General features: G+C 40.3%; 3 protein-coding genes across 4 annotated transcripts in view; 1 reads left to right on the plus strand and 2 right to left on the minus strand.

Annotated features, from left to right (window-relative positions):
* LOC108097954 (innexin shaking-B) overlaps positions 1 to 23,080 on the minus strand; it is a 140,354-nt gene that overhangs the window by 71,365 nt on the left and 45,909 nt on the right. The gene's annotated exons all lie outside the window — the stretch shown is intronic.
* Positions 376 to 12,433, plus strand: LOC122320917. The gene is made up of 3 exons (XM_043209567.1): positions 376 to 466; positions 12,180 to 12,219; positions 12,274 to 12,433. The coding sequence occupies exons 1-3, from the start codon at positions 376 to 378 to the stop codon at positions 12,431 to 12,433; spliced, it is 291 nt and encodes a 96-aa protein (XP_043065502.1).
* Positions 14,678 to 16,117, minus strand: LOC108097953. Its single transcript, XM_017200559.2, has one exon. It carries the CDS (start codon positions 16,005 to 16,007, stop codon positions 14,847 to 14,849), a length of 1,161 nt encoding a protein of 386 aa, XP_017056048.1. The 5' UTR covers positions 16,008 to 16,117; the 3' UTR covers positions 14,678 to 14,846.

Below are 23,080 nucleotides of genomic sequence, written 5' to 3' on the forward strand. Positions count from 1 at the left end.
AAATATCAAATGTAATTAATCCCACTGATGGCTTCCGTGTGACTTTTATATTCTTTGACCTACTTTCAAAATCGAATCGAACTGTTTTGTTATCGGCAGATTATGCGAGTTCCCCTTGTTTTTTTTTCCTCATGGTCGTGAAAAGTTTAATTCCCCCCCTCGGTTCTTTATTGTTGTTCAGATCGAAAAATCAGACTAGAAATCGCCGGACTCCTGGGGATGTTTCATTTTTCTTTTGGGCTTTTTGGGAACTCTGCCAAGCCAAGTGAACGGCATAAAGTACGCGAAGGATTAGCGAACAACAAGGGACTGTCTCTGGGGGAAAAGGTAGTGGGTGTGGCACCTCCACCGCCCCTTTGTTCGGATACGCGCCCAATGGCCGCTTTTAATGGCATTGAAAATGGTCGCACGCGAAGATCCAATGATGACCAAATGCCGGTGGGCGGTGGATGGTGGGTGGTGGATGGTTTGGCGATTCGATGGTGTCCAATTACGTCGCATAAACAATGCGTTTTTTATGGCCTGTGCGATTATGGGAGCAGCGGCAACAACAGAAAAGAAAACCAGATAAGCTCCAACGACGCCGCCGGCCGCGCTGACGTATACGTGATTTTTTGATGCCTGCTGGCCCCGATTCCATAATGTATACGTACACATGGCTATATAAGCGCGCATGAGTGTGAGTGCTGGAAGGAACAACAAACCAACATGCAAGCCAAACACAGCGGATACAACAAGATGGCCAATCAATTCGTTACCCTGTAAATTACGGACATTTTATTCCAGTTTTAAATTATTTTTTTTCATGAAGATTGTTGTTTTAAAATTTCCTCGCATTAACTACAGATTACACAAAAGCATTTTAAATAAATGAATTGTAAATATAAAAGAAGCACAAAAGCACCTACAATTATTTTTTAAGCGAAAGCAATGTCAAATAAGTGGACTTTGGGGTTTCGGTAGGGTTCCCTTCTTAACTTTGAAATGTGAAAACCGTAAGCCTTTGTTGTCCCACTGTATATTATATCTCCTCATCGAATATCCCCCACTATTTTTGGGGTGGCTTGAGGCGTTCCACGTCATGTTTGCGTATCGATGACGTCGACACAATTTTCGTTACATTATTTCTGGCATTGTTTGAGGCCATACCGCCTGGAAGCCCCCTGAAAACCCCGAACAAACACACCCCTCGCAGCCCCCTTGAAACCATCGCAAACAAACACATGCATAACTGGCTTTCTTGCTGTTTCATGTTTGTTTCTTCCTTTGTGTATTTTTGTTTGCCCCTCCCTTTTGGCCTTTCTTTTGTCTTGCTTTATATTTCCGCCACTGCTGCAGTTTCCATCTCCCAACCCCACCGTAAATATCGCCCCGAAAATGGAGAAAAACATACCATTTCACTTTTGTTCTTTTGTCAATTGACAGTGAAAACTAACGATACGGAAAAGCAAACGCACTGTGAGTAATATTAGTTTGTAATTTGATTTTATGCTTCTGTTTTCCCTTTTTTCTTTTCTTCCCCACAATTGCAGGCAATTCCCGCAGAGAGCGGGAGATCCAGAACACATGGAAATGGATTCTCGTCGAGACTTGGCCCGTTTCCGTTTCCTGTCTGCCATCGGAGCGCCATCTTTGGATGAGGGAGAACTACTCTCAACCCATCACATCACCCTCTTCATCTACTTGGCATTAATGCACTGACAATTGCTTGGATGGGAGCAAGTGAGCCACTTAAATTAATTTAATGTTCTCACTTGGAGCCATCGCGGTTTCGAGTGCTTGAATTATGGCAATGAAGTGCCGGAGCCAAGTTTATTTTCGGTCTGAATGGGGATCATTATCGTAGGAATAAGTGGTTTAACTTTGCAGAGGAAAGTAAATAGTTGTTTTACCCACCAAATTAAACAAATATGTGCAAAACTCCTAATAAAATATCTGATTGAAAAATAAATAAGTTAACATTATATGTATGTTATATTTTCTTATTTACAAACCAGAAACCCCAGCAATGATATTATCTGCCCTGCTTATTTTATTTTTTGGTTCCCTATTTTTTTTCGGGGCTTCACTTTTGTGTGTCACGCCCCCCTTCGCCCCACACTTATTTCCCTTGCACTTTCCACTGACATTTGCCGACTTTCTTTGCCCAGCTTTCCGGAAAACAAAAAATGGAAATGCCGAGCTAAGAGTGAGGCAAACAATTGTGGGCCACATTTCATTTCGAGTGTAATTTGTGAAATATTTTGCCCTCTCTTTCGGGGGGACCAACTACTTTCCCCAGAACCCCCTCCACTCACTCATTCCATCTCGCTCACTCTAAGCATTGTTATTATTATCGCCATCCTTGTTGGTTTTGTTGCTGTTGTTCGAACGTTAAGCAAGGATCTAGGTCGCTTTTTGAATATATTGTTTGAATCTAAGATTAGTGAGCCAGATATCAGTGGTATATGGCCACACACCGAACCACACAGACACACACACACACACACACACACACACATCGTGCATATATCATTTGCATAGTTAGACAAAGATGGCCGATAGGTCGATGTGGAATTTAAGCCACATTAAACGCTACAAATGAATGCACTAAATAAAAAGCGTAATAAATTGCTTGATAACGAAAGTGCTTTACTATAAAACGATGGTTAATTTAGCTGAGTACATTTATTTGCTTCTACATTTAGGACAAAATTAAATTAACAAAATAAAGAAACTATAAGAAATGTAACTTCATTACCCAGCTTGTAAAAACAACAATATACATGCAAATTAATATCCAAAAAGTCTCATAAAAGTTTTCAAAATGGCTTTTCCCTTTTTTCCTTAAAATCATTTCTCGAGTTCTGATCGATAGGCCTTGTTTACTTGTTTACCCGTACATTTTCCAAGTTTTTCCCCACTTTCAAGCCATGTCGCATGCAAATATCTCGGCTCTCCTGTCACTTTTCCACGAGGGGACACTAGCTCATCAGCAAAAAAACAAAATAGGAAAATGGGGGAGGGAAAAAGTTAGGGCAAGAAGTGAGCTGAAATTACCATCAATTGGGGTCAAGGGCGCTGTGAAGGAAGAAATCGCTGGGAGAATAATGTAAAGCCAGCGACATATGAGCCATAACCCTCGACACTCACAACTCCCTCCAGTCAGCCGTGACATGACACACGAAAAGGTGGGGGTTTTGCCGGTCTTGGGGCTTTTGGGGGTTCAGGGGGTGCGGAGGGGTCAGGACGACCCCCGAACATGAAAGCGAATCAAGTGAGTTCTCTGTTTCCCCCTCGGCCGACTTTTTATCTTCACTCGACTTGGGCTAATGAAATTCCAACTACGGCATGCGAGAAACACATGTGAAACGTGAGGGTTTTAATACGCTTCCGTTTTTAAACTACAAGACAGAAACAAAATACTGAAATTAAATTAGATGCCGCGATAAGATAAAAACAAACCCAAACCTGACTACTTAAGTAGGCCAAGTTTAGCCTTAAGTTGAATATTTTAAGGTGGCACTTCGACACAGTTCTTTTCTTGTGGAATTTAAAAAAGAAATAACAATTTCTAAAGTCTGTAACTCAGCTAACCTAAATTGAATGTCATTAAAAAACGAAAAAAATAATTTCTTATATGTATTTAATACAATTTACCAGCTAATTTACCATCTGAAGCCGAAATAGCCTGTTTGAAGGGTATTCAAAAAAATGGACTAATAAAAATGGAGAGCCAACGTTGAAGGCATTATTGATTAGGTCTCTTGGTCGTCAGTTGCCATTTTCCCTTTTTTTTCAGCCCCCCGTTAACTGATTACTGCTGAAGGCGAAGTTTTTGCTGCTCGCTGTGGAAAACTGCAATTGGAAAAATTGTCAACGTGACTGCAGCAGAAGACGAAAAATGCTGACAAGGTCGATGCAGCAGGGGCGCCGGTAGAGGGGTGTCCTTCTTGTTTTGCAATAATTGCCACTGCGGAGCAGCAGTAACAACGACAACGACAACAACAACAGCAACAGCAACAGCAACAACAATGACAATAACAACAACGACGACAAACAACAACGACAACGATGACGTCGTTCGCGTTCGGTTTTCCATTTCCCATTTCCCAGCTCCCATTTGCTGCTTTCCGTTGCTGTTGCCGTTGCCGTTGCCGTTTCGCTTTCCATTTTTCGTTTGTTTTATTGCGGCTTCTTTTACTTAACAACAACCCAGTGGCGTCCGGGGGGGTGAAGAATGGGGGGCATCGGCAGGCCTAACATTGCTCATTTATATCGAGACCCCGCAAACCGAACTCAAACCCCCCTTTTCACCGCAATTTGTGTGTGCCTGCAGTGACCCAGTAACATGGAAAACGCCGCAGTCGTTGTATCCTCTTAGTCCTGCCAACCCCCTCTCAATTCACCCCCCACTTCGCCTCCCTTGGAAGTCCCACGAACTCAACCCCATCCCTGTCCATGGAAAAGAACCCCTTAGCGGGGTGTCTTCCGCACAAATGCCTCCATTTGACCCACTTAAATGGCGTAATTTATGATTTTATAGTGTGAATTTTTTTCTTCCTTCGTTTTGCCTTTTTAAAGTGGCGCCCCCCGTGGCAGGGGGGCTGAACTATACGAGCAGGGGCGGCGGAAGAAAAGGGGATCGAAAGAGTAATGGCTGCGTCTAAGAGTTGAAGTTTGGTTTCAGCCTGAACAATGTTCGAATTATTGATGAAAGCAAAAGCTCAAGTTATACATATTTCAAATCTTGTGGTTTTCAAAATTATTTTAATTTTACCCTTTAGAGTAATTCAATTTTTTAGATACTTCACAGTTTTTGTAAGAAAATATCTTAAAATCAGTAACGTTATCGAAAAGGAATAGAGTTACCAAAAAAATTATAAACTAATATTGTGAAAAATAAAATAAATAAAATAAAGTAAAACGCTCTCTAAACTCTTTTGTTCATCTGAGCTCCTATTATAAAGAAAATGAAATTTTCAACTATTTTCAATAAAGAAATTGTGGTAAACTTAAAAGCCTCAAGTTTCGCATTTAAATTAAATTGAGCAAGTGACCAAGGAAAGTATTACTCATACTTTGCGGGCACTATATCTTTTCCCCCTATGTGAAAGTTGAATATATACATTATATATGTATCTTGTGTCTTTCTCTATCATGTAAAGTGCCTTGGCACGATTTATGTTTTGTTAATTTTCTTGGCAAACTCCAAGAGTGAGTCACATATGCATGACTTATGTGGCATTAGTCGAACCGAGTTCACTGTCCATATTTGTCTTTTTGCCTCGCCCCCTTGTTTTGCTCGAATTTCTCTGGTATCTTATTATGTAAATGGATTTTTGGCTTACATTCAACAAAAGTCTCGAGTGGAGTCGTCTTTGCTGTGGGAATTTACCTGCAACGACAAGAGTAGAGAAGAGAATTTATGAAGTTGTTGGCCAAAAAGATTTCACATGCTGGATAAGTGGGCAAACAAAAAGAAATTATTTCATATTAAATGCTGACAAGTATGTAGATGTTGAACCAGATTCAGATGTGTGGAATAAATGTGGAAAGACTGAGATTTTCATGAAATAAATTCATAAATCTCCAACAAATCACAGTTTCCTTTCTTAACTCGAGTAAAATTTTCAATAACTCGCAGTCCTTTAAAATCCATGCCATTAAACCTTCCCCCCACAATTTTGGGCCAAAGCAGCTGTCGAAGCCATTAAATTACCGCAAAGACCCGAAAATAAATCTGCAATAATTTATATAAATATACAGACATAAACAATAGGGTGGACCAGGCTGGCATTTTAAAATGAAGGTTGTGAAAAGGATTTGGAAAGCCAGCAATATGGATTATAAGATTATCACTCATACGCAGAGTGTCCCTGAATGATTTAAAGGGTTTCCAGCAAACACTTGCAGAGAAATAAACCCACAATATTACAAATATACATTTTTCGTAGCTACAAAATCATCTCAAAAGTGCTTAAGTCGGAAATTTGTGAGCCATAAATTTTAAAATGAATTAATGCCGCTCGAAATTGAAATGGCCTTAGAAATTGGGCACCCTCCTCCACCTTCGAATTTTCCACCCTTAGCGACATTGTGGCGCTTCAAAGGGGGGTGTGGGGTGGTGGGGGGTGGGCGGCGTCAAGCTGTGCGGACTGGGAAATTTGTAAAGGGAGGTGGGGCGTCGATCCCGGTTGAAATGAAATCAATTGAATTAATTATTGGCGCTTAATTGATTGAAACGAAGCGAGAGTTCTCCCTGCCTCGCAGTTTCCCATGCTTTTGGTGTTCCACTTACAGGGCTTAACAAGCCTCCACTTTTCCACTTTTCCCCACAATTTCCCCCCCCACCTCCTCGCAGTTCCCCTTCGTGGCTATTGTTGTTGCCAAATAGAGCGCATTTTGATCCGACTCATGTACTGTGGCAGCGAATTGAAAATAATGTTTCAGTGCAACGACGATGGGAATACCGTAAGGAATTCGACCGCAACGTTACCAACACAATGTTAGGAATAATAATAATAAATAATATAAATTGATTTAATTATGGATTCAAAATAAAAACCCCCTTGTGTTATGAAAGTAAGCGCAAAGGGTACATCTAGATAATATAAAGTTAACAGAACAAAACAGGTTAATTTTTTGTCGGCAGTCACAGAAATGAAAATCAGCGCACTAACTTCCCCGCAAAGCCCCAGAAAACCACTCATTTTACCCCGAAATCCGCTAAATTTTCTCACCTGCCACTCTGGGTTTGTTTGCATTTTTTGGCCAATTCTGTTGTTGATTTTGTCTTAAATGCTTTTCATTAGAATGCAATTTTCCCTCTCTGTCTAGTTGGAAGTCCACCTGTCATACTTTCTCTATATCTATTTCATTCGCTCCCACACCGGCTATCTCTTTCGCACTATCCATTATGAGATTTGTATGAATGAAAATGCAAGCCATTAACAGGTTGCGGATGAGGGGGTCGAAGGGAGGGAAGGGGGAGTGGTTTTGTGTGGTGGGTAAACTGAATTTAAATCTCAAATTTGTTGATTTGTGAGTTCCATCTAGATGGTGCAAATGGGTGGATAAATGTTATTCACAGCCTTAGCCTGAATAAATAGGAAAATATGTATGAAAAGAAGGGAAATGAAAATAGTCCTAACCCCTAGTTCATTTATTCATTCAATCCAGCAATTTGTGAATTGCTCGAGGTGTTTATGCAATTTCAAAATGGTACATAGCTTTAATTAAATGGTGAGCTCTGTGAAAAGGCAAATATATATGTGAAATATTCACTGGAGAAGTTGAATAACGTTGAAAATAGAGTCCCACGTCGGGCACCGAAACTATTACTTGAATTGCGTAAAATTTATTATAATTAAGGGATAAGAAACGCGTAGGTCATTGGTGCTGATTCAATTATTCGTTGCGATTCGAATTTATGCTCTTGCCGCCCCGGGAAGTTTTCCCCAGCTTTTCCGTAGCGCTTTCCCCCACTTTCTTTTTTGCGCCATTTTGAAGCGCACTCCCCGCTCTTCCCGTTTCTAGCGTGTTCGTTTGTGTGCCAACTGTTTTAGGTCGCCATGCTAAATGTTTGCAATTGCACAACAACGGCAAAGACCAAAGAGAAATTCCTATTCCCCTTGTCCCCATCCGCTGGTTCATCTTGTTCTGTGCCACGCTCATTCGTTCGTTCGCTCATTCGAAATGTGCCAAATGGCAACGTGGCAAACAAGCGCCACAGACAAGGCAACCGACACTAAGCCACCCCAGCCAAACCCCCAGTCGCCCCACCACCCAAACACCACCCCTTTTCCCGGCCTGCATCAACCGTCATTCAGTCAAGCGGTTGGCGCAGTGTTGCATACTTTCCGGCATAGGTGCACTGTCAGAAAAGTTTAAGTATGAATGGGTTTATGAATTTATGAATTCATAAAAGAACTACGTAAAATTATTTCCGATTTTCCGCAGGTGAAAATAGGTTAATTGGATTTTTTAATAAAAAATTAGAGATTTAAGTCCAGGAGCATCTATTTAATTTAAACCTTTTCAAATTTCGAAAATCGACATTCAATGTTCACCTATTTTTTCTATATTTTATCTGGGTAAGTTCGAATCAATCGCCGTTCCTTATTTTCACCCCTTTTTTGTGACAGTGCAGTGCCTAAATGGGCCGCTGGCTCAGTCGCATTCGTCTCAGCCGCTCCTTGACTGACTGGCGGCTTTTGGCCAGCGCACGTTGACCTTATTTGCATGCGGCGCGACTCGGCGCGAATCAATTCTTGGCAGGATGGTAGCCACCCACTGCCCCACCCCACACCAAACACCTCACCCACCCACAAGCTACCCCGTACATCAGAAATCCCCACGATTGCGGTTGGTTCCACAAAAAGGGGGCTGTGGATGTTGGGTGACCAACAAATTGAAACGAATTCTCGTATTGGAGTTCGAATTGCAATTGAGATTGGTTGCACTGCACAGTGGGCTATGTACACTGGGCAGAATACCTCTTGATTTTAAAATTTAGATTATGGTTACGAGGTTATGGGCATCGAGGCTTTAAAAAAGATCCCAAAAACTGTTAAGGCTAATAAATATATGGAAAATAATAATTTTTCAAGGTATTGTTCCTTTTTTTTATCATCATTTTGGATATTAAAAACTAAGAGTCATCACAACTAAATCATAACTAAGACTCTTTTTTCGCAGTGTAGGATTTGGAAAACCGTAGGAAATGGTGTAGGTGGTGCCGGCTTTTATTGCGGCCAAAGTTTTCTCTGTGCGCTCTGTTTTGTTGATTATTGTTGGCGGTGGTCGCGCGTTGATTTAATGCAAAAAGCCGACTGCAGCGACTGCGACGCCGACTGCGACGCCAACTTCGACGCCAAGTTGCCATTAAACCGTTGCAACAGCAGCAGAAGCAGAAGAAGAAGAAGCGGCAGCAGTGGCAAAAAAAAATGTTAAAAGGCGCTTCTAAGTAAATAACTGGGTTTATGGGTCGATTGGGTGCACCAAATCGTGAGCAGCAAAAGGAAAAGCAATGGAAAACTGGGGAAAATCTGGGGGAAAGCGGTTGCAGAGAGGCGGAAGAAGCGATAGAGGAGATATTGCCAGGGAAATAGACGGCTAAAGAAATAGAGAGACCGGCAACAATTGATTGAACCGCGAAATAGGAATACAAATTGGTGCATAAATTCGTGAACCATTTTTTGTACTTGAAAATAAGAATGAAAAAATGGTGAAAAGTTTGGTATGCTGTAAAATAATAATTGAAAACAACTCACCTATTGGAAAAACCTTTATTAAATAAATCAATTTTAAATTTATTGCAAAGGCAACTTTTTTTTTTTTTTGGTAAAACTTGGACCCTAAATTGAATAATTTCAATTGCGACATCTTTCATATTTCGCCTGCAGGCTAGCAATTTTCCCTTTGATTATCTCAAAATTGAACTTTGGCTCACCACAGGAACCCCCTCGAATTTCCCCCCGCCCCCCACGAATGCCACCCATCTGCAGATGAGATTTAAAATATAAATTGCGTACAATTTGCAATGGCATTTGCGAGCATATGTGGGTAAATTTGTGCTGGAAATGGAATTAGTAATGAAGTTTTGCCAATGCTTTATATGGACCAGCTGCCCCTCTGAACTTCTGGACCCCTTAACCCAACGACGGCCCCACTCTTAACCCATGGAAGCCGGGACCGTGTAATTGCGTTTGGCCGCTCTCCTCTGATTTCTCTGATTTCCGAGTGGCCCGCGATTCGATGTGTTTGTGTGCGATTCGAAGTGCATTTTCAAGTGAAATTGAAATGGAATGCCAAGAGGGTTTCCATGGCCCTGCAAAAGGCCCCCTTGCAAAATGAGAAATAAAACATTTCATTTAACAGCGTGAAGGTATAAAAAAAAAGCAATAAATGTTAACTGCAACAACCGCACAATGCCCGATATTTGTGCGAATACATATATGCGAATATATATACCTTTGCGCCTGCATAAAACCGGGAAGAGGAAATTAAATTCAATTTATTGAGCTCGCTGTCTGCACAGAACTTCAGCTAATTGCATCAAATTGAAAATGGATATTGAATCGAAAGCGAAACAACTCGAAATTAAATTCCAAATGGGTTAATTGCAAGGGATATTTCGCATATTTATGAAAGACTTTATTAAGTCGGTGTTTCAATGGTTTTCCCTTTCCCCGACATGATATAAAATAATTTAAGTTCGTTAAATAACCAAAAGAATTTCAGTCTAAAATAGTAGTATAGTTAAATACAATTCGCTCCCATTTTGTCGGTTTTAGTTTGAGAACATATAAGAGATATTAAAAATTTGTCATTTTTATAACAAACAAAAAGTTCTTCAACTCCTTTAATAATGCTAATGCGAAATGTTGTCAACTTTTTGGCAAAAACAAGTTTCAAGTTCCATATTTAACTTCAACTGCTTCCAACTGAAATCTAAAATTAAAACTTTACCCATCAGAATTCTGCTTAATTTTGTGCATTCCAATTTGTTGTGACTTTGGTTTCGGTTTGCCCATAAAACCAAGTTCAAATTTCGCGAAAACGACAGCTGCAGAAGGCGAAGAAGAAAACGTTGGCATGACCCGCTGCACTAATGTCACACACTCAAGCACACACACTCAAGAGCACACACACACACCCACACAAAAACACTGAGAGAAAAGGATTGAGGCAATATGCAGCTCAAGCATAGCTTCAAATGCAAACAGACAAACAAAGTTAGAGATGTCTTGTCTGCACTCAAAAGAAAAACGTACAAATAATTTCTAATTAAAAATACATACAGGCCTAAAAACAATTTAAAATTGTACTCTATCAAATCTTTTTTACGTGCAATACATTGTATTTTAACTTTAATAATCTACTAATTTATTGTTATTTTCTCATTAGTTTCTAGCAGTGCACATGTGTATCTGTGTGCAAATGCAAAGCATAAGATAGACAATTACACTTTTGCCACTGCAAGAGGGAGATGGCGCGAGGCAGCCAGAAAGAGAGAGGGCATTTAGATAAACGCCAAAAGGTAAATGAACTTTATCAACCGAAGAAGAAACGAGGTGCAGACCCACACACACACACACACACACACTCATACACGCACACACCTGCAGAGGCAGCAAACCAACACACACTCACATTTATGACTGCAACTGCAGCTGCAATTGCCTGTCTGTGTGCCCTCCACTTTTGGTTATGAAATTGAATTCAGGCGCCTGCATATATATTTATTAAATTAAAGAACGCCCACAGGCGCGCATTAAATTTGCACAGAAATTCGAGCTATCTTAAAACGGCATTAAAATTATAAAGAACTAGTTTGGTCTGATAAACATATGACATATCCAAGAATTGGATAAATTGGATCATTTCCAAGGATTTTAACATTTTCCAAACTGGAATTAATACTCTTTCTAAGCCCCGAAATAACTAATTATAAAGCTGCCCATTTCTGTCACCATTTAATGCTTGGTTACTTTAAACTAAACCTTTTATTTGACATGAGAATTTAAGCAAATTTAATTCCTGCCCAGCTCGACCTAAATTGCAACACAAATAGCATTTTATAAATACAATTTGGTTACCTCTGATGACATTTACTATTTTTATCAGGCAAAATACCTTTGCCACATTCAATTTAACATTTTCAGCAGCCAGCAAAAATGTCATCAAGAGTGAAAATCTAGAAAAACTCTGGGAAAATGCTGTGGGGAAAAATGGTAGGACAACATGGAGCCGAGTGTACAAAAGACAAACAATGTGAAATGTAGAAGGAGCTGAAACAGATTTTCCGACTGCAGTAATAAATGATAAACAAGTGCAAGCTGGCCAAATGGGCGTGGCAGTGGGCGGGTGTTGAGTGGAGTGGGAAAAGGGAACGGGGGAAGGGGAGGAAGGGGGTAAGGGGCTTTTCCATTTCCCAGTTGCTAGGCTGATATTGAAAACTGCTGCCTGCAAAGCTAAGCAAATGTTGCCCTGCGCCGGTGTGTGTGTCTTTTCACACTCTTGCATTATTTATGCAGGCCATGCGTGTGTGTCTGTGTGTTGGTGTATGTGTGTGTGTGAGCCACGTACGTGCCTCGAACTGCAACGACAGCTGCTCCAGTTCCAGGACACGGAATACAGGACCCAGTAACTGGGATCCAGCCTCCCAAACTCCACTCCTGCACTCCTCCGAAAAGGACCCTGTGTGCGCATATATATTTATTCCATGTACATATTGTAAGTGCCCCATGCCTCGTGTCAAACTTCTAATTAACCTCGTAATTCATGCAGCCTGCATGGCGCAAAGGAGGAGGAGGAGGAGCAGAGGTTCGAGGATACAGGACAAAGGGCGACTGCTGGCGTTTATTGTCCTGCGGATGGCGGAGCTCTGAAGCTCCGGAGAAACGTGGCAGGGCAAGTGACCCAGAAATTACAAGTTGCCAGCGCATAAATGACAATATTTGATGGACTTCAAAAAATCATTTTATCTGCCTAAGAATGTCTTATATATGTAACTATTTTTTTTTTTTTTTTCATTAGATGTAAAACTATCTTTTGTGTATTAAATATACGGTGCTTGTAACAACCCATATTTGTATTCAAATATTTATACAAAATATATTTCCAAAACGTGGACAACACTTTCAACTAACCGCCCGCTTCTGTCAATGCAAATGAATATTACATTATTTAATTGGTTAGTTGGCCTGTTCAAATGAAAAATAACAAACCATGCAAACAGCAAAACATAAATTAAATGCAATTGCATGATTAATTGTTAAGGGCCACGAGGACAGGCGAACAAATTACAATTTGTACAACAATTATAGCGGAATGTTTTCTATGTTAAGTTCGCAAATATACAAATTAAGCAGATATCATAATTAAAGCCGGCGATTGAAGTGTTAAACTAAATACCAAAGTTTCAGGCGGCAAACTTCTCCGACTGGCGGTACAATCAAACGTTCAATTGGCACTTATTTTGCGGCTGGCCATAGACAACATCAAACCACAGCACTTAATTCTCGAAGTCAAGTAGACCAGACACAAAAATGGGTGAACAACAAAAAAAAAAAAAAGAGTGAAATATGGTAAAGAAAAAATGTACGGAAAACGAGCAAACAAAGGGAGACACAAAGTCGTTATTGTCTTAGTTTTATTAAAATGCGATCTTTTTTAGTTTGTGCGGCAAAAAAAAAAAAAAAAATAAAAGAAAAAAGCAACTTTTGCAGGAAAAAAACTTGTCAAAGGCAACGGCCAAAATGGAACTCTGGCAACAAGCATTTCTGCCAATTTGTGTGCAATTTAAAGTGTCCGAAGGGGGAACCCAGTGTTACAAAGTACACACACACACAAAAAGTTGCCAACTATTTAGCCGAGGCTGCGGCACAAGGGGTCCAGGGGTCAAGGGGCCCAAAAAACTTGGCAGACACGGACACGGATGAGCAGACCGCAATGGAACTGACCGCGGATACACTGCCAGAAAAATAACGGGGGTTTCTAACACCAGAATACAATAGATACAATACACCAGATACAAATAATTGCTGAATTTTTCATTTTGATAAAATGTACTTAAAGAAATGCATTTGATATCATCAAAATTGTATAAACTTTCTGCCTGAGTTTTGGAGTCACCAATATTTTCGTCAGTGTACTGATGCTTTGGCCATAAAGCGTTCAGCGTCCTTTGAAGGGGGAGGAGATTGGGAGGTATAAGGTTTTAAGGGGGTTAACACTGCTGCATTAACGCTGACCGAAAAATCTCTGCAGCTGAAGTTGTGCTTACATTTTTTTATAACCGAAAAAAAGTCGAAAACAAAATTTCGCGGACAAAGCAGCCAAAACCCCATTGGACCATTGGACTGCCACCCCCCTTCCCCCTTTCCCGCTTTCCCCTTCCCTTCCCGCCAACCGTGTTGTTGCAACAATAACGGTACATTACAAGTGGCAGGCGAAAGCATCGAGTTAGTTAGTTTGCCACCCCAAACTCAACCCACTTTTCCCTCGACTCCCTTTTCTACTCACAATTTCTGCGGTCTTGTTAGTCTGGGCTGGCAAGTTGGTTAAAAAGTTGTTGATGCAGTTACTCCTCCTTTCTCTTTTCTCCTCCTCCTCATCCTCTGTCTGCCCACAATGCCACGCCCCCTTTTTGCGACGACATTTGTACTAATGGCTGCCAACGACCTGGACACCAAAACCGAAAACCCAAACCCCATTTTTCGACGCCTCCCACATGGCAAACATGTTGCACACTCTGCGGCGTAAGCGAAAAATTTCTAGTGAACAGCTTTTTGGCCAAGCAAACACACAGTGGGTTAAGTGGGCGAGTTTGCCACAACATTTGTGTTCAAGAATAATTAAATTAAGCTGTCAGTCTGGGCGAGAAAATTGAAAAAAAAAAAAAAAAAAAAGTACGAGTACAAAATTATGTATAACGACTTCGGGGTCAAAGGGCTGATTTAATGGCAGTTCCACAATAGTTTGATGTTGTGGGCGGTTCATAAAAACTAAGTAATTAGATTAATCAACGTTTGCTTAATATGTAACAAAGCCTAAAGGGTAGTTAACTAAATTTTGCGGAAAGTTCCCAATGTTTTCCCCGGTCATTCAATAAAAAGTGTAATGGAATAAAAAATAGGCGTGGAATGCCACTCACAAATAATTAAATAAATCAGGTAAACTTCGCACTCAATTTTGCTGTTGACTTCCTTGCTTTTAATTTATGCAGTTTTTTTACTTAAATTTTAGAAAACATTTATTGCTACTAACGAAATTTGGATGACATGTATTTTTATCTATCAAAGTAACGCAAACAATTTAGAAAAATCAATCGAAAATAAGATAATTTACACTGAATTCCTTCAATCTTTTAGGTTTTCGAGGCAAAACTCATCCTTGGATGTCTCATCATCATTATTTAGGTTCCTAGTTTGCAACTCATCCACTGCCACTGGAATTTCATGCTCATTCTGATCGTCCTTTTTGATATCAATGGTATCTAGCTTCTGGATTTTCTCAACTTCGTGAATAGTGAACTGCATTTCGATGTCCTGCGAATAATCCCTGGTGAGTTCCTTCATTTCACGATGGGTGAACCGCATAAAGAGCTGGCTGTCGCGAAGAAAGTCACAGTTCTCCAGAACATCCGAATTTGGGCAGGTGAGGATCACTTGGCGACGCGGCAAGCATAAGGGACTCGCCCCGGTTTCCACGGTCACCATCAAAGGTGGTTGAGCTTGGGTGCAAAGTAGCCAAAGGATATAGATGTGGGCAACCCGAGGACCGCCCGGTACCGAATCCCAGGATGTTTTCCACAGCATTATCAACACTGGCAAACGGCCCTCCCACTCGGTATAGATCTTTGGCAGATTCGAGTTCATAGCCTCCTGTTTGGCACCTTCGTAGACCAGCAGACCCACACAGTTGCTTTTGCCCCAGGCGGCTGGCATTGATTTCCCAATGAACTTCAAGCTCTTCGTTTCGGCCGTCTTGATTTCCCACACGAAGATATCTGCATGAGCCATCAGGCAGTGGCTCAAAAGATTGCCAGAATTACACATCACATCGCAGTTACTTAAGGGACATTCGAATGACACTTTCTGTAGTCTCCAGTATTTTTGTTGCTCGGCAGCTGAGGTCCTAAGTCGTTCGTAGCGAACTTCCGGTGAACTGATGCAACTATCCACAGCGGAAACGGATATGGCTTCCGCCCCGCCCTGCATTGGGCCACTTCCGCCCGCCGGTAGCGACAGCTGACAGTCCATATACAAACGCCTTCGCCGATCGGCCAGAAAATTCAATCGGGTTATACAGATCTCGACCTCCTCATCGGTGGCATTGCCATCGTTTTCGCTCTCCAAATGGCGCCGGTTCGCCATTATCGGATCGGATGTATGTATATTCAGGGAATACTCCGATTGGGCAAAGCCCAGCATTGCCGATATGCCGATCAAAGATTCGGGATCCTTGACCAATGCACCCGATGTCGATGGTCGCTCACCCACGCCCTCGTCGCTCTCCATTTTGGAATCGCCTTCGAAAAACTGTTTACAAGACTGGGGTTTTTTATTTTTTTTTATTTTTTGGGAATTTGTAGTGTTGTCGAAATGTTCACGTCTCAAAGTAAAATGAAAGTTTTGGCATAAAAAACATTGCCTTACAAATAAATCTACTCAGTTTTTAAGATTTCTTTAAAGTTTTAACTTTTCTTAAATAAAAAAAAGTAAATGCAAATTTCTTATTAAAGTAAATATTCAAGGCAATTCCTGGATTTCAACCAAGACAATATCTTCAAAACTGTGCAGAACACTTTGTTGCATTTCTAATTTCCGGTTTCACACACACTCAGTGTATAAAATAGATGGGAAAGAAAAATGTGTCAGCATAGAAGACAAAGCGAAATACAAACAAAACTCAAGTTCCCTCTGAAAAACAACGAAATGGAAGGTGGAACGAGATGGAGTGAACAACAGTCGGACTAGGACTCCCAGCTCCTTGTCGGCACGCCCCCTTTCCCCATCGCCGCCCACCGACAACTTCTTTGGCTTCAAACAGACAATGGAATGTGCCGCCGCAAAAGGAAGTCCGCTCTATGGCAGTAAAATTGGTATTTTAACTAACCATTTATGTTTTACAAATAAATATATGAAAAAATAATTAAATCAATAAGAAAACAAATGAGCAAGAACCGTATTGTAAAATGAAAACAACTTTTTACATGCATTTCTGGCTTGCAACTTGACAGCAATAAAAAAGTTGAGATGAGTCACGTGCATGCGGCATTTGTTTATGACTTTCTCCCTTTTACATTGCTGTTTTTTTTTATTATTTTGGGGAGGAAAAATTCAGGTCCTTTTGGGCACTCAGCTTTCCCCCATTTTCCTGGCGCTTTTCCTTTTCAAGCTCTGCAGCTGCAATTGTCAGTTGACAGTGCAGCCAACCGCAAATAGCAAACAAAGCAAAGCCATTGTATATCTGGATTTGCTGACATCTTTAAGACGCTTTTCCATTGCTTACCCCTTTGCTTTAATTGAGTTTTCACAATTTGACAGGCAGACCAAAAGTAAATTAACCCATCATCAGTGGCACAACTTACCTGAAACGAAAAGAGACATCATATATTAGTCAGAATGCGAAGTGCTCGAATACAACAACAATCAGGACTTCAAATTTAAAAGGTTAATTGAGGAAACTTAAACAAACACCCAGAACCCCGAGGGCAACAAGGGGTTAAGCATACGGTTCATGCTTTATGAATATCTACAAATAAAGATGCTGTCTTAACAACAACATAGACAACAATGTGTAAAACAATTGTGCTCGCAGTCAATTTGTGCCCCACGACAATCTAGCATCATACCTGCACTTAGAGAATAATAAGTTAACCAATATAAAATTTACCATTTGAAATTAGTTTTAGAATTAATTTTTCATTTTCTTAAATTCACTTGAAAGTTGAAAGCTTAAAACCGTTTAAATTACTTATGATAATCAATTGCTTCCATTTTACTTTTTTTTTTTTATTCGCTCTTTAAGCAAAAAGTGATAATTTAAAAACAGCGTGAAGTGCGGTTTGAAATGTTAATTCTCTGTGTATACAGCTTGTATGATAATATTACTGGCAGTGACAGCGAATTGAAAAGGCCATGCACAGTCTCGTGCACACATGGCGTATACGCAATGTGCCAAAGTTTATACGAAATTAATGTTAATTACAACGCGAGTTAAGCTATCCATCTCACTCGCACCCGCACACAGTCACATCTGTGTCCTGTCACGGAGTGGGCGGCAAATGTGGGCGGGGGAAATTGGGAAATGGCTGGGAAATGGGGAATGCAATTTGCCGGCAATGCATTTAACAAGCTGAAAGCGCTTAAGCCAAAGGATTCGGCAACGAGTGAGTCGACAAAGGTGCATCGAATCGAACTGAAAAGGGAATGATTAATAACCGTAATCGATAAATGTGAAAAATTGATGCCTGATGGATGCACATCGGCCAACGCTGCAGATAAAACTAGTCCATAAGCTGGGGACCCATTATTTACTGCACAGCTTTTAAGTTGACCAAAAAGACAGGTTTTATTACGTGGCTACCATTTTTTTTCCAAACTACATTACTTTGCCAATGAATTAAAGAAAAAAAATCACAAATGATTTCCCTGAACAGCTGATTAATTGAGGAGTTAACTGAAAGACAGTGTCCATAAATTGGTTGTATATCGTAATAGCCCAAATCATCGCTCATCTTTATCGGGCAATCAATCGAGTTCACCTTTCGCCGTGCCGATAAATCCCGCTTAAGCCATTCGCTTGCACAAAGGCAGTCAATTTTTCGTGTTTTATTTTCGCCCTTTTATATATCTTTTCTATACGTTCTTTGCTTTGTTTTGTTTGCTAAATTGAACAACTTCTGCCAGCTGCGGGGATTCCCATGACCCGTGAGGAGGATTCCCCTTCGAATCCCCGCCACCTTTTTGCCATGATGTGGCACAAATGGCAATGCGCTTAACGTGTTCCGTGTTGCCGCTGTGCCGCTGATGTTGCTGTTGCTACTGCTGCTGCTGCTGCTGTATTGCAACAAAGACTGTGCCACGCCTCCTCCTTTTTTTTTTTTTTTTTTTGCCCACTAAGTCCCCAAGAAAACACCTTGGCACCCACGCACAGACACAATTTATAAAAGCCACAACAAATGTCTGAGGCTGTAAACTTTTCGCAAATCTTTGCAGCAATGTCTGCCAGCGGCAACAGCAGTAACAACAACAACAACAACAACAACACCAACAACAACAATAGTGGCAAACAGTAGCAAAAACAACAATAGAAGACAAGGACGATGACGATGACGATGACGTCGCCACGCGGATGTTTCGACGCGACTCTGAAGGATTTTCTGGCTGGTAGGTAAGGTTTTCCCCATTTTCCCTTTTGTAGTTGCTGGCGAGCACGTCTCTGTGTTGCCGATGTTGCCGCTGCGCCTGGTGGCTTGTGTTGCATGTTGCCGTCAGCATGTCATAGCCCCCAACACGTTGGAAAATGCGCTTACACACATGTAAGCACATGTTGTAAAAGAATACGAAGCTGAAGTCGACTTGTTAATGCTCTTTCATCATTCAAAAGAATTAGATGAAGTAGACAAAAGTAGATATCAAGAAGCAACCATGTATGAATTGAATTTTATTTGGAAATTATCTGTTAAATTGTATGCCACATACAATTCTTTGAAATGACAAATATGAGTTTTAAGCTGAAAATAAATAGTTAAAAAAAATACAACCTTAAGAAAATATTTTTTTTTTTGAAAATTCAGAAGTTAACAATAACAAAAGAGTATAACTAAGCAAGCCCACATAATTCGCAGCCGCAAAACACCCGCGGAAAAGCGTACATTGTCAGCGTCTTAGCGCTTTTGCGTGACAGCATTTTCTTGGCACTGACTGTTAACATTTTGCCAGCTCTGCCAGCTTTCCCGGCTTTCCCATCAGCTGTTGTTCGTCGGAGCCTTTGCTTTCATTAAGCTAATCCAGACATGATCATGCATATATACATATATGTTTTATATTTTATATATATATATATATTTGCGCACCTGAAGGGAAAATGGAAAAGCCCAGACAGTAGCGTTGAACCCAGAGACGAGGCTTTTCCTGATGCTCGAGCGTTTGCAGCATTTTCATTTTTAATATACACAAAAACATGCATGTGCTGGCTTTTCCCCCCTTTTTCTCGCTTTCCTCGGGCATGACAAACTTTTTTATGTAAATTCTGAGGCTGCTACTCCTGTTGTTCTACCTTCTGTTTGCACCTGTGTGCCCGTCATAAGAGAAACGTAAGGAAAAACTTTTGCCCCGCAAAATATTGCTCAACAAAGGTTAAACAACAAAAAAAAAAAAAGAATGGGAATAAAAAAAATAATAGAAAGCAGCAGTAAAAATCCCATCTAATCGAATCAAATTTCCTTGAACATACTTTTCAGGTCACTTCCAAAGTTTTCCCCAAAACACTTGACAAAGTTTCGATTGCCTGGGCTTTCGGCCAGTTCAAAGTTCAGGGATTCCCCAATCAAACCCCAACTTTTGGCCAAACAAAATTTTGTGGCCAATGCAGCTGGCATAAAAGCTGGAAAATTAATTGAAACCGAATAGATAAGTTCAGGAAGCGAAGGATGAGCGCAAAGGCGGAGGGCCAATGATTGATTAAGCCCGCCTTTTCCCCGGAAAATACGAGGGGGGCGAGTGCGGAAAAGCCAGGGAAAAGTCAAGTCGCATTGAATCGGACGAAGTCGAATGGATTCGAATCAAGTGGAGTCAAGTCGAGTCATCATCAAATGCGATTAGACAGTCAGCCGGGAGATTAGACATTCGCACTGACCTGGGACATCGACGAATACATATAGATGGTTATATATGTATGTATGTATATTTGTATATAAATGAAGGGAGACGACGACAGACATCTGTCGATGGCTTCTCAGCCGTCATTTTCTGAGGAATAGTAAATTGCCCTTAATCCACTATATCATCGACACCAGGAAATAGACAGTGAGTCTTGAAAAATCCATCAGGAAGTCAAAGAAAGATGAAACTGTAACTGCTCTAGTATGTAACTTTAAGTACTTAGAACTAAGAAACTTAGTTTGGAATAGAATGTGTTTCAAAATCTTAAAGAATGCCTTTGAGCTGGCTTCTCCGATAACAATTCGCCCCCTTTCGAAATTAGATATAATTACCCGTAATCATAATAAACGAGCACAAAAAAGGAAAGCGAAAAAAGCGTGGGAAATGTGGGCAGGACATGGCACCCAGAAGTGTCCCCCCAGTGACGGCCATAAATATGATGATAATTAAGTGTGTCTCGCACATATACTCAATTTGGCCTTATTAACCTAAAAAATGGCACAGATATTAATTTTCCGCACACATGTGCCCGCTTTTCCCAGTTCACCGCACTCTTTCGCACACACGCACACTCGCACTCGCACTCACACTCACACACATGCACAAGCACATACAGAAAACCTAAACGTAAACGAGTAAATTGGCAGATTTAAGCAGTAAAAAAAAAAAAAAAAAACGGCCAACAAAACATGGCCCAAACAACACTTACCCCATCTCTTTCTACCGCCTGTGGTGCCATCTCTTTCGCCGAAGCGAAAGTATAAAGAAAAAATGTCAACAATCTATTGACAGCTGAGACTGTAACTGATTGTAAGGAGTGAACAGGGGCGGAGCCAGAGGGGTGAAATGGCGATGGGGGTTGGGTTTGTGGGAAGTACGGAAGGGGCGTTGGTAAAAAGGGGGCAGAGCAAAGCAGGCCACGTAGCAAACAAAGACATAATCGCCTCTCGCACACACAAACTCACAAAAAGGGGGCTTACAGGTTGACATGGGCGTGGCACAGGGATTTTCATATCTTTTTAAGGCATTGCAATTTTGCAACATATGAAATATACTTATATTCTACCAAAAAAATATGGAATACTACAACTGAAAAAATTTAAAGTGAAAATAAAGCGAGGCCAAAAATGCAATAATATTTGAAATATATAAACGTGTCTGCAAGTGTAAAGTAAATAAAGAATAAGACCCAAGAGTTCATAAGCCAATTCACGCCTTGTTTGCTTTAAATTAAGTTGAATTTGCATTTAAGAAACAATTCCAATCGAGACATTAACATCAAACAGAATGAAAGCGAAAACGAAGCAGCCAGATAGAAAAAAGAAAACCGGAGACCCCAAATTCTCCTAATTTAGATGTCAATAATTTGGCTGGTACAACCACACCCTTGGCAAAAAAAAAAACACATGTGTGTGCGGTTCTCCCACTTACGTTATTTTCGCACTCCCCCGAAAACCATTAGAAAATAAATAAAATATCAACAAAAAATATATATACATAATAATGCAGAAGTGGGGGCAATATGTAGCATGTGTGCGCGATAATAATAACATCAAATTAAAATATTGTAATTCGTTTTTATGTATTTTTTGCTGTTCTTGTCTGGTTTGTTTCTTTTTTTTTCTTCCCTTGAATACCCTGCACAAAGGAATTTATTTATCGTCCATGTACGGGGAATAATAATTGGCATGGAGTGCAGCTTTTATACGCTTTGCAAATACACACTTTCTAGGGTATTTTAATGGTCGACATTTAGAGCACAGCTAGGGGCTATCTAAGTCCTTCTCCTGCCTTCCCATATATTTATGGCCTAATATATTATATATTTATGTGTCTGTCATTTAATAAATTCTGCTGATAATGTCATAGACATCAGCGTAAAAATGACCTCCGACCCCGAGACTCCGAACTCGGAGTCTGTGTGTGTTTTTGGTGCTTGGCATGATTTGCTTCCATGATTTGTGTTGGTCAAAGTGGCAGAGGAGAAACGCCAGGAGGAGTCAATTTTTATTGTTGTTTATTATTATTTGTTTATGTTTTCGGTTTGCCCACTTCGGCGCGCTTTGTTTGCCCCTTTTGGTGCACATGGCGTATACGTAATTTGTTTTTTTTTTATAGTTGCTTTTAATCGAAGAAGTATGATTTTGAGGTCTGAAACATTTAAGCCTGCAGAACATTTATGTTACTATTTTAACAAATGAAATGTGTTCAATTAGGCATTTGCGATTATTATGGTAAACTGGGCGTATACGTAATGAAATTCTTTTTATAAGGTGTTTTGGTTTTCAACGGTTTTTGCTTTTAAAAATAGTAGGTATTATAAATCTTAAACTTAAAATAAATTTCTATAAAATTGAAGAATTTTCTTACTAAGATTGAAATTTACATGTATTTTAAAGAACATTGAATTGTCATACAATTAATAAGTAAACACTCATGAAAATGTTTTCTCCCCTCTTTCAAAGTTCCCAAACATTTTCTCGCCCATCATTTTGCCGTTTATGCAGCATTTTCTTCGCTTTGTTGTTCTTCCCGCTGACTCAGCTGTCAATGTTTCCCCCTTCCCACATCCCACACTTCAACCACCACTTTCGATCCCATTTGCATATCACATTCACGAATTTTTTTGTGTGTTCTCAAGTGGGATTCATTTCGATACTCAAAAATTGCTCAAAAGCCTTCAAATCGTGAGCCATAAATAA

The sequence above is a fragment of the Drosophila ficusphila genome, unplaced genomic scaffold (assembly GCF_018152265.1).
Source record: "Drosophila ficusphila isolate 14025-0441.05 unplaced genomic scaffold, ASM1815226v1 contig_197, whole genome shotgun sequence".
Classification (NCBI taxonomy): Eukaryota; Metazoa; Arthropoda; class Insecta; order Diptera; family Drosophilidae; genus Drosophila; species Drosophila ficusphila.

Coding starts and splice junctions, on each gene's coding strand:
- LOC122320917 (XM_043209567.1), top strand. CDS start 376: ATGGCCGCTTTTAATGGCATTGAAAATGGTCGCACGCGAAGATCCAAT. Junction 467..12,179: donor TGGATGGTGGGTGGTGGATG/GTTTGGCGATTC, acceptor TCCTCCGAAAAG/GACCCTGTGTGCGCATATAT. Junction 12,220..12,273: donor ATTTATTCCATGTACATATT/GTAAGTGCCCCA, acceptor TAATTCATGCAG/CCTGCATGGCGCAAAGGAGG.
- LOC108097953 (XM_017200559.2), bottom strand. CDS start 16,007: ATGGAGAGCGACGAGGGCGTGGGTGAGCGACCATCGACATCGGGTGCA.